This window comes from Motacilla alba, chromosome 15 (genome assembly GCF_015832195.1).
Source record: "Motacilla alba alba isolate MOTALB_02 chromosome 15, Motacilla_alba_V1.0_pri, whole genome shotgun sequence".
Classification (NCBI taxonomy): domain Eukaryota; kingdom Metazoa; phylum Chordata; class Aves; order Passeriformes; family Motacillidae; genus Motacilla; species Motacilla alba.
This window is the reverse complement of record NC_052030.1, coordinates 10,942,678-10,953,505: the sequence shown is the minus strand read 5'-3', so window position 1 is coordinate 10,953,505 and position 10,828 is coordinate 10,942,678. Positions and strand designations below refer to the sequence as shown.

The 10,828-nt window shown below is 44.5% G+C and overlaps 1 protein-coding gene across 1 annotated transcript; it reads right to left on the bottom strand.

Moving 5' to 3' along the window:
* Positions 1–292: 292 nt before the first annotated feature.
* RHOF (ras homolog family member F, filopodia associated) lies at positions 293–10,810 on the bottom strand. Its single transcript, XM_038151943.1, has 5 exons — positions 10,541–10,810; positions 10,304–10,391; positions 4,217–4,326; positions 3,367–3,501; positions 293–1,279 (listed from the first exon to the last, which is right to left on the bottom strand). The coding sequence occupies exons 1-5, from the start codon at positions 10,703–10,705 to the stop codon at positions 1,115–1,117; spliced, it is 663 nt and encodes a 220-aa protein (XP_038007871.1). The 5' UTR covers positions 10,706–10,810; the 3' UTR covers positions 293–1,114.
* Positions 10,811–10,828: the final 18 nt, after the last annotated feature.

Below are 10,828 nucleotides of genomic sequence, written 5' to 3'. Positions count from 1 at the left end.
AAAATATTTTTCAAGGGTAAAGACCTGCATGTAAAACAATAATGATGGCTTGCTCCAAAAGTTTTGCACCAGCTGGTCATGTACAGTTTGCCTTATACAGAAAGCTTTCAGCAACAGCTGTACTGCAGGAACCTCATTTCCCCTCTCAGGTTTGGTTTGGTGCAAACTCGGGATTGTTCCTGCGGTCTGTGATCTCAGTGGGGGGATGTGCAAAAGAACCAGGAGATAGGAGGCACACGTACCAGGGTGTGCAGTGGGAGCCTCCCTGATCCTTAGACAACTGACACCTTCATCACAAAAAGGAAGATTTTAATTTATACCAGCAGAGATGATTTCACAAGTGAATGAATTTTTCCTCCAGTGTGCACCATGATTTGCATCTGTCTTGTATTAAATAGGCTGTAAATGTTTATCATAAGACTGACTTAACAGAACACGTAGTAGCTGCTTGGAGTACTTTTAAATTTGAGTGCTGTAAATTAACTGTTTCCCACGATACTCCGTTATTTAATTGGAGCAACTGATGTATTTCCACTGATAAATGCCACTTTCCATTCCAGCAGCAGGCCTTGAAGAACTCTGAGGTGCAGGTCTGCAGAGCTGCTCCAGGAGGTGGTGGATGTTCCATCTGCACTCAGGGGGCAGCTTGAGGCCCCCTCCTGCCATTGCCACCAAGCAAATTAACTTGAAAATGTTACGACAAAACTTCTTCTGTCTCTTCTTCTGCCTGAAGAGCTGCTTTAACATTGCTCCTGAAAGATGTGAGTTTTCTACTGGAAAAAGGCAGTAAATTGTAGCTCTAACATGACACAATTATTTTGCAGAGGAAGAAAAACCCCGACACTAAATTACATAGTAGCAGTTGCTGTTCATTGCAGTTTAAATAGTGAGTTGCTCACACTCAGAAGCAAAAGCCAGATGGGTGAAGGCACACAGCATGAGTTAACTGTGACAAACAGCTTTGAAAACTCCGTGAGAACAGTGTAACAAAAGTGCAAAAATACTAAAAATAATTAAAATAAAAATTATCCTTGGAATACAAACATGTTAAAAAAATGTTTTTAAAGTGAAACTTTTATAAAATCTGAATCACTTGGCTCTCGTGCAGTCCAGATCATAACACAGAGCATACTTTCCGTTTCCTGTGGCCCTTGGCTTTCTTCATGGCACTCAGTGCAATGGTTGTGGCTTCTTTAAAAACATTTTCTATGTTCTCACGACATTTTGCTGAGCATTCCAGGTAAATTTGTGCATTAATCTCCCTGCAAGCCGCCTCACCCTGAAAGAACAAAAAGGTAAGAAAATATGTCATTTTGGTGATGAGTGAAGGAAGGTGAGTTGGGAAGAAAAGGAATTATTTGTATATCTTTGCAATCATGAAGAAAGAAGCTGCCTCTGAGTGCAGTGCTAGAGTGCGAGTGGCATTGGTAAGAAATTGAAGCACTGTAAATAAACTTGGTGTTTTTCCACTATGCTGAACCAAAGCCTGGCCTAAGAGTTCAGAGCATTAGAGACTCTTGAGATGCAGAGTCCTGATAGCACAAAAATATTCCCGGTATTGAATTTCTTTAAACTAAATGCTGAGGTAGGTACTTAAGTGAGGATAAGATGTCTACATGGTGGTATTTTTTTCAGGCCTGACCTTAACTATTCTGTGGTGTCACCTTTAGTAATGAATGTCACATGCAAGAACAGGATCTGCATTGATGCCTTGCCTTGTTTTGCTGGTGCACATGCAGGAACTTCGACTTTTGCTTTGAAACATCACAAGGGCTCAGCCAAAATCCTCATAAAAACAAACGGGTGCCTGCATTTCTCAGCCATGCAATGGGAACAGGCTTGACTCTAAAATATTTCCATGCAATGCTGGTGGTGTGAAATCACTACAGACAAAGCACAGTGATTTCTTACTTGTGATCCTTTTATTGTCCCTGCAGAGCCAGCCCCCAGGTTTGAATGCTCGTGAGCCTTTTACTGTGAATTCCAGGTCTGTGACCCATGGCTCACAGACTCTGCAATTATTCATTTTAATCTCTGTGAGTGGGGTCACTTGGGCTTTTACTGGGGGGGTGTTTCTTCATATTTAAGCAGTTTGTCTCCTTCCAGTTGTTTGCAAGCTGCAGTGGTGGCAGATACTGCTCAGATCCTCTGTGCCTGGCATGGGAAGCATCACGTCGTGTGGCCCAAGGTGCCATCAGCTGTAAAAAAACTGAGGTAGAGCATATTTCAGGGAGGAAAAACCAAGTGGGAGAGCTCACATAGGAGACAAAGTTTGTGTAACACGTAGGTCCTTGAGTTGAACTGCATGAGGCCTCAGCAGACTGGCCAGAAGTGTCTGTTGCTTGCCTGGAACCTCTCACGTGAAGATGATGAAGGGATTTATTCATGCAAACAAGGCACAATCTGCAACTGTTCACAGTGATAGGCTGGGACATCATCTTGTGTGCAAGGGAGACAAACTAAAAGGCCCAGCATGGTTTTGTGCTGATGCAGTTGCAGTTTATTTTCCTGCTGTTTAGAAGAAGTGGTGATTCACTCAAGGTTGGATTGCACTTGACCCTGTTCCCTGGACGTGTGTCTCAGTTTGAAAGCTGCTGTTCTTGATCTGAGGTGAGAGGAGAAGGATGGCTTTGTAGTTTAGAAAAAAGAAAAGTAAAAATTGGAGGACCAGAGCAGAAAGGCCTTGTGTGACATGGGACAAGCTGTTCCATCACTGTTTCTCCTGTACCTAGGACAGCTATGGCAATGACATAACACTACTCATAAATCTAACTGCTTCATAATACTTAGAGATACTGATAATATGTAGTTTTCCTAAGATTACTTTAGAGACTTCAAAGAACAGTCTCTCATGTCAGAGAAACCTTGCAGATGTTCTTGCTGTTGGCCTTGAAAGGATTTATTTTTAAGTGGGATTTGCAAAACACATTTATTTTAGAATGGTCATACTGGAATGGGTTTCCTAACATCTCCAGCCTTTATCACAGTACTGATCAAAGCACCAGTGATGGCTGCAATGTAAGCTAATAACAATTATGAAGAAGTCCAGCAAACTTGTTAAGGCTTCCAAACTTGTAACAGCAATAACCCAGCTGTGAAAGAAGAATGAGGTGTCATTAGCACAGAAGGCAGACAGTCGTGTCCTTTAAAACTGCTCATATTTCTCTTTACTTTGGCATTAAAAATGGGTGGTGATTTGACCACTTCCAAAAACAACTTAAAGAAAGCTCTGTTAGTGCTGTCAACAATTTCTTTATCTGGATCACCTAATTTTGCAGTGTCTGTGATCACACCTGTGAGGAGCAATGCCATCATGTGCTTTATCCCCTGCCAAGAGGCCAGCACTGCAGAAACACTGAAGTTTACCTGGTTGTAGGTGATGGGCTCCTGCCTGGCAGCCCTGAGCTTGCGCAGCTGCTCCTTGTCCTTCCGAAGGTCGGTCTTGCAGCCGATCAGCACGAGCGGGACACCCCGGCAGAAGTGATTCACTTCAGGATACCACTGCGGGGAGAAACGACAAAATAAAAACCAGATGTAAAAGTTTTGTTTTTGTTTCCTGAAATCAAAACAATGCAGCCAAGCAGCATTTAATATAAGTTGCAATTTCAGAGTTTTGGAGTTAGTCTAGTGAGGGGGGCCAGCATGCACTATTTACATCCCAAAAATGTTTAAAAGTCCTACCCAAAGTCAGCTGCTTTATAAAAACATAGTGGCATCTGTCTCTATGCCAAAATGTTTATTTACCATCTGTTTAAATTCTGAGGAGCTCTTCTAAAGTCACATTTCAAAACAGAATTTGGACTAAGTCCTGCTTTGTTTTCCTGGTGCTGTGTCCAAGAATGCTTTGGAATGTTACAGAAATCCCAGCACAGAGAAGTGGTTGCTCTCATCTCTCCCCTGCAAATAAATACACATGTGATGGAAGCAGTCTTGACTCTAAGATGTGCAATGTTGGCCGTGTGACATTGCTGCAGATAAAGCAGTGATTTAATTGCTGGTGTTTGATCTCTTTAGTGAGAGTCAGCCCCGGTCCTGAGCACTTAGGAGCCATGGAGAGGTGAGCCCCAGGTCTAAGGTCTGTGACCTGCAGCTCAGCGCAGGATGAGTGATCTGGGCCTCTACACACCCAGGGTACAGGACACTAAAAGCACCAGCATTTCTAATCTGACGTCTTGTCATATATCAGGCATGTGTAATTCATTTAGAAATCTCTTACCTTGGCTGCTACATTATCATAGCTAGTGGGGTTCATGACATCGTAACAAATTAAAACGACATTGGTGTTCTGGTAAGAAAGTGGCCGGAGCCGATCGTAGTCCTCCTGCCCTGAAACACACAGCGTGGTTTGGATGAAGAAATCTCAGTCCTGAGCAAGCAGAACCATGGGGATATGTACAGACACATACTGGAGATCAAGAACAATGGTACTATAATTTCCTACTTGTTAAATTCCTTCCCTTGAGTACAGCAGATTCCCCCCCACTAACAAAATGGATGGTTTAGAATACAGAACACATCCTTGGCAGGTTTTAATAAAAAGCCTGCTTTGTCCACATGCTGAGGACTTAGAAGCAATTCTAAACACCGACTGCCAAGTTGCTCCTCAAAAATAAAGTCATCAAGAGGAATGTGATAATTATTATAAAATATTTTCAGTTTGACAGTGGCAGTCCCTATAATCATTTGCACATGTGATGCTGTGAGGAGAAACTGTATTTCCTAGACAGGGATGGTGAAGCAGAAACCTTAGTGGCAAACTTGCTTTTCCCAGCCTGGTGGGCTGAGAGGAAGCAGAGATTACGCACAGGATTGTACAAACCATGCTGCAGCATGAGCCAGGCTTAACTGGCCTTTGAAGCAGGACTCCGCAGCAGATTTAAGGGAATTCTGCTGAATTCTGGAAAAGCAGGGGATTTGTCATACTTCTGATTAGGGATATTCTAGCACGTGATGTGACAAGAGGAAGCTGATTTGCTTCAGACCTGTACCCTTCCCCTTACAGTAATCACCGTGCCAGGGTCTGAAGGTGTCTTGCTTTAAAGATTAAATTCAAGAAAGCAGTAATTCCCAGATTCAGCTGGCAGCTCAGGAAAAAAACCCAATCTTTTTCATTTAATAAGGAAGAAAGCACGATTCAAGCAGTCTTTAGAAGGTGTATTAGTCATCTGAATGCTGGAATCAGGCACGTGTCTGTGATGTACAGAATTTCCACAAGGAGAACTGGGAATGCTGGTCCTTCCCACTATCACCACAATCCACACACAGAGCAGGAACTGCCCTACAGGGAAGTTCCACATCTCAAATCTTCATGTTGATATTTCAAATGAAGGAATGCAGAAAATTTCAGTGTGCCCCAACTTTACAGCCACAATTCCTGCTCTGGCACCTGCCTCAGTCCAAAGTCATGTACTCATCACTTGCCAACATTTTTGTCTCCAGTCTGAAGAACTGCAGACACTAGAAGGCCAATAATACTACAATATTTTTCTCCCTTTCTAGGTTTAATGATTGGTTGAGATACATTTTATTCCAAGGCAATCCCTGCTGGATAAGCCATCACTCAATTTGCCTGAGATGTTTGTACAATGGGAATCTTGGACTTGGACCATTTTGTATTTGAGCTTCCACAACAGCCATGGGCTCTGTGGGGAGGTGCAGAACAAAGAGGGATTGATATCTCCGGGTTTAATCCAGAAATAATACACAATTGACAAAATTATGCATGTTGTATAAACATTCAGAACAAAGATTGTACTGCTTATCCCTTCTTACTCTCCCAAACCATCTACTTGTTTGCAACTGATTTGCCATTTTGTTGCTGAGCTAATCCCTTAAATACATTAAATACATCAGGTGCCAAACTTTTTTTCCCTCCTAACTTCCTCTAGTGCTGTGTAAAGTTTTCCTTGTTGAAGTTCAGGCCTCTGAGTTTCTAACAACATAACTTATAAAATTAAAAGGTCCTCCAAGTTGTTGTTGGCAATTGGTGAGGCAGACAGGGCTGTCCCTTTGGGAGAAACATGTTTATTTGCTTGGAATCTGAACAAACCTCTAAATGCACACTCTCTTGGATGGGATAACAGAAAAAGTGTCTTTAATTATGTGACACAATATGTTGTATTGCAGGTCAAAAACTAGATATGCCCTGGTGAACTGCTCCTTCATCTTCAAATCCATTTGCAGTTATGGGTTTAAAGCAAACAACAAATGCATGAGAAAATGCTGTGTAAAACACAGCTCCATGTGCATTTGGAATGTTGGATACAGAGTGCAGAACAGGGTGGGGTGCTGAGAGCAGAAGGGGAAGGTGAGATGGCAATTGCTTAACCTGTGTTACAGTCGGATGGTTGCAGCACTCACAGGGAAGGAGGAGGAAGCTGCTCTTTAGAAGCTCAAATGCAGCTCCTCAGCTGCTGAGGATGTAACGGGACCCAGATCAAGCTGTATCTAAACATAGACATCCCCCTCTCTGAAAACAATCCCTTTCACCCCCTGTCCTCAAGTGCTGCTGGTGTAATGCAAGAAAGGGCCTGGGAGACTTTTTTTCTCTGTAAAGCTGTTCAGTCTGTGGTCAGAGCTAATTTGGCACAGATTTAGGTCTTTTTACTAAGAGTTTTAGAAAGGAGGAACAGAGGTGAACCTAAGCAGTAACTGAATGTCTATGCAATGCTCTGTGTGTGCTTCCTCAAACACAGGTAGCTCTTTTCTTTCCCCAGTTAACACAAAACATGCTGTGGAGGAGTTGGTTAAGTATCTGCCTGCGTGTGAGCACATCTGTGACCCCTCTGTCTTCCTCAATTCATTGTACCAACAAAGACTTCGGGGTTTTTTAAAGAAAAAACTCCACCCAACTGAATTCACCTAAAATTTGCTAATTCTCTGCCAAGCTCCCATCCTGCGTGCCTCTGGGAGATGCTGTGTAACCACATGACGGCAGTCAGGCCCTGTGGTGGGGAGGGGCTCTGGTGGTGGCTGAGGGTGAACAGGAGAAGTGAAACCACAGGTCTCAGTCTCATATGCATGCTCACCTCTGTCTGCTCTTCCTCGCCCCTTTGCCCATCCACCACCAAAGAAGTGCCAGCCTGCTTGACAGCTGTGCTTTTTCCCTATTCAGTTTAAAACAAACTGGGGAATGGACATTCTTGGCAGGAAGAAAACTGGTAGAAGAGGACACTTGGGGCAGGAAGGGCACATATCAATTAAAAAATTGGGGGTTTTGTCTTACTCAGGCATGACTTTCCTGTCAAAGTTATGAGAAATTATTCTTGCATTCGCTGGCTTTTAAAATTTCTCTGAAGACCTTGTGCTTCTGTCATCAGAGACCTGAAAAACCTCTCTGGAAGCTTTGCATGTGCTTCCTGTCAGGCAGAGCAAGCACCCACAATGATGAGGCATTACTTCCTCCCCAGCCCAGCAGCGCTCTGCTCTCTGCTCTGAGAAACTGCTGCACCAGGAATTGAGCCTCGTGTCTGAACTGCACCTAGGGCACCAACACTGCCCCCTCGGCATGGAAAAACTACAGTTCATTTACCTCTCAGTGCCTTTGCCTCTGTCACAGCTGGAAGCGGAAACTTTTCATTGAAAAAGCAGCTGCAGAGGCTGCTTGCAGACCAGACAAGTGATGTTACAAAGCCTTTACATGTTGCATATGTGTACCACCAACTTCCTGCAACAGCAAGAAGTGTTTGAGCAGGAAGACAGAGTATCACAGTACAAAACGCTCACCAAAAATATTTTTCTGGTACATTTTAGGCTAATCCATTAAGTTCATTTGTTACCAAAATTCTTGTCAAGAAAAGAATACCTTTTGTATCTTGAAACGTTTGTTTCTTAAGCTTTTTATTTGTGTCCTCCTCCCTCAGTAAGTAGGGCAAGATCAAATGTTTGAGCTGCACAGGACTTGACAAAACAAAGAATCCTTCCAGCTTTAAACAGCCCATGGAGCTGAACCTGTCCTTTACCTTTCCATGATGCTAAAGTACACCCAGCTCTATTTATTGTTGCTCCAAGCAAGATCCTAAAAACGCACAACTCTTGGTCTTAGTCTAACCCTTAAGGAACTCAACATCAGTTTTGTGCTATTAAAAACCGGATGAGATTAAAATGTGTGCTCAAGTGAGTCCTTCCTCCAGCAAAACTTTCAGTTACAGAAAGAGGCTGAAAAGCCACTTGAATTAGAGTTTAACAGAGTTTACAGATATGTAACATAAAACTATGTAAGCAGCTTTGAAAAAGAACCAAAATTCAGGTTTTCCCCCTCCCAATTAAATGTCTTAACCCAGGTGACAATCTCCCTGCTTTCTTTCTTGCTGTGTCTTATGGAAAGCAAATGAAATTTAACAGGAAGGGAGGAGACAAGTGTCAACAGCCTCAAGAAACTTGTAGCCTTGTGGCCATGGTGCTGTTTTGGGAGGTAAAAAAGTTGGGTTTCAAAGTTTCCAGATGAGAGATGGAAAGCAATTGCTTTTTCACACCAACAATGGCAGCTCCATTCCCAAAGTGTCTCACAAGACACGAAATACACCCCACTGTTCTTCAGCGGAACAGTGCTTTAGTCCAAATCAGTTTTTACAGCTGTGAATTCAATGTGGAAGGTAGACACTAATAGTTGTATGCATGAACAGGGAAATTACAGGATGTGGGGTAATGAGGGCAGATTTGCAATAGTTATAAAGGAGAATTTTTTCACAGTGAGGCACAGGCTGCCCAGAGAAGCTGTGGCTGCTCTATTCATGAAAACGTCCAAGGTCAGCTTGGACAGGGCCCTGAGCAACCTGATCTAGTTAAAGATGTCCTTGTTCATGTTAAAGGTCCCTTCCCACCCAAACTGTCCTGATGCTGCAATCAGCTCAGTGAGCATCCCTGGGCTGCTGGGGGCTGCAGGTCTGGTGCAGAGCTGAGCTCTGAGACACAAGGAGCTGTGCACTGCTGCCAGGCTCAGGAGAGCTCAAGGAGTGCTGCAAGGCTGGACCTGCCCAGCCCACTGCCATCTCTGGATCCAGCCCGTGCTCCTTACAGCCTGGAAGAGACTCCAAATGCTGGAATGTGTGGCACGGGGACTGTAAATGAGGGCTAGGAACTATGTGGCAGGCAAAAAAAATCCACACTGAGAGCAAATAAACATAAAAATCATGAGTGCAGTGGCAGGCTCGTGGTGCCAACACCCTGTATTAAGGAAATCCCTCTTTGGTTGCTCACACCAGATTCCAGTCCTTCTCTTTTCCTCTAAAACTTAGACCCAAACCCCTTTCCATTCAGTAGAAGGTATGTTATCCCAACTAAACAGACTTAGAACAGTAACACTGACACAAGAAGACATATTGACAAATTGGCAAATTGGCTCAGGATCTTACTACGCTGTAGCAAAAATTAGCAGTGAGATTCACTTTTAGATTAAAAGTCTTTTAAATTATGTTTTCAGCTATCACTTGCAGTATACAAGAAGGTAAGTGTGTTTTATTACTATTAAAAATGACTGGACTGCATTTGGTTCTTATTTGTCTTGGTGTAAATTTGGAACAACTCCACAGGTTGAACTGAAACAGATGATTTACACTGAGCTGAAACCAAGCGCGTGTCAATTTTAGGGTTCATTTAGGAAAGCAGCTGGATAACAGAACTTTGAGTGAAGTTGAACACAAACCATTTCACAAGTTCTTCAAATGAACCTGAACAACTATCAGCATTTTCAAATAACTTTTACTGCCACGGCCTTTTGATTTTGAACACAAACCAGCCTTTTTATCCTTCCCTATTCAATCACACATGGCAGCAGATTAAAATCTTTTCCTGGTTGATTGTATTATGCTTTGCATCTGGGAATTGGGTTTTAATACTTCCAGATATGGTTGCTATTTGATGTTTCTGAATTAATTGGGTTGTTAAGATAATGAATGAGTCGATGACGAGAACTGCAATTAGACAATCAATTCTTTTTTTTTTCTGGAAAGCACATTGATGTTCAACAAGTAATCCTGGTTGGTTTGTTTGTACTTTCCTATCTAGCAGTCTTACCTGCAATGCTATGGTTAAACTATGCTGGTAGAGAAGCAATTTGAAAACCTGTCCAACTTTACAGTCTCCAGATATTGGGCTGATTTAAACTGACACTGAAAAATCTGCTGGAACAGAAACGGGGGTGCGTGTGCTCACAGGAGCAACACTTTACAGTTTCTGCTTATTTGCCTGAAGTTACGAAAGGCTGGGCCGGGTTTGGGCACGGTCCCAGGCCAATGTCCCCGAGTGCTGCCATCGCAGTGGCCGCACAGGAGCTGCCCCTCCTGTGGAAAGTGGAACCCCTTACCTGCGGTGTCGTACAGGTTCAGGGTGACCTCCTTCTTCCCCACCGTCACACTCGTTGTGTACTTCTCAAAAACAGAGGGCGCGTATTGCTGCAAAGGGAGAAGGATCTCGATGACCTCAGAGGCCTTTTCCAACCTCAACGGACTCAGTGACTGTGAGAAGCGGCGCTGGAGAAGCCCAAGCGCTGGGGCCGGCCCCGGCTGCGGCCCCCAGCCCCGCGGGGGTGGCAGCCCCTCACCTCGGGGAAGGAGCCCTTGGCGTACACCATCAGCAGCGACGTCTTCCCGCAGCCTCCGTCGCCCACGATCACCACCTTCACCTCCTTCCTGCCCGACGGGGCGGCCGCGGGGCCGCGGGGCTGCTCCGCCGCGCCCTCGGGCACGGCCCCGTTGGCCGCTTCCATGGAGCGGGAGCGGAGCGGGCCCGCTGAGGGCGCAGCGCGGCCGGGACGAGGCTCCGCTCCCCCTCCGCGCCCGGGGCGGGCAGAGCCGCCCGCGCCCCGCCGGGGATTGGCCGCGCCGCGGCC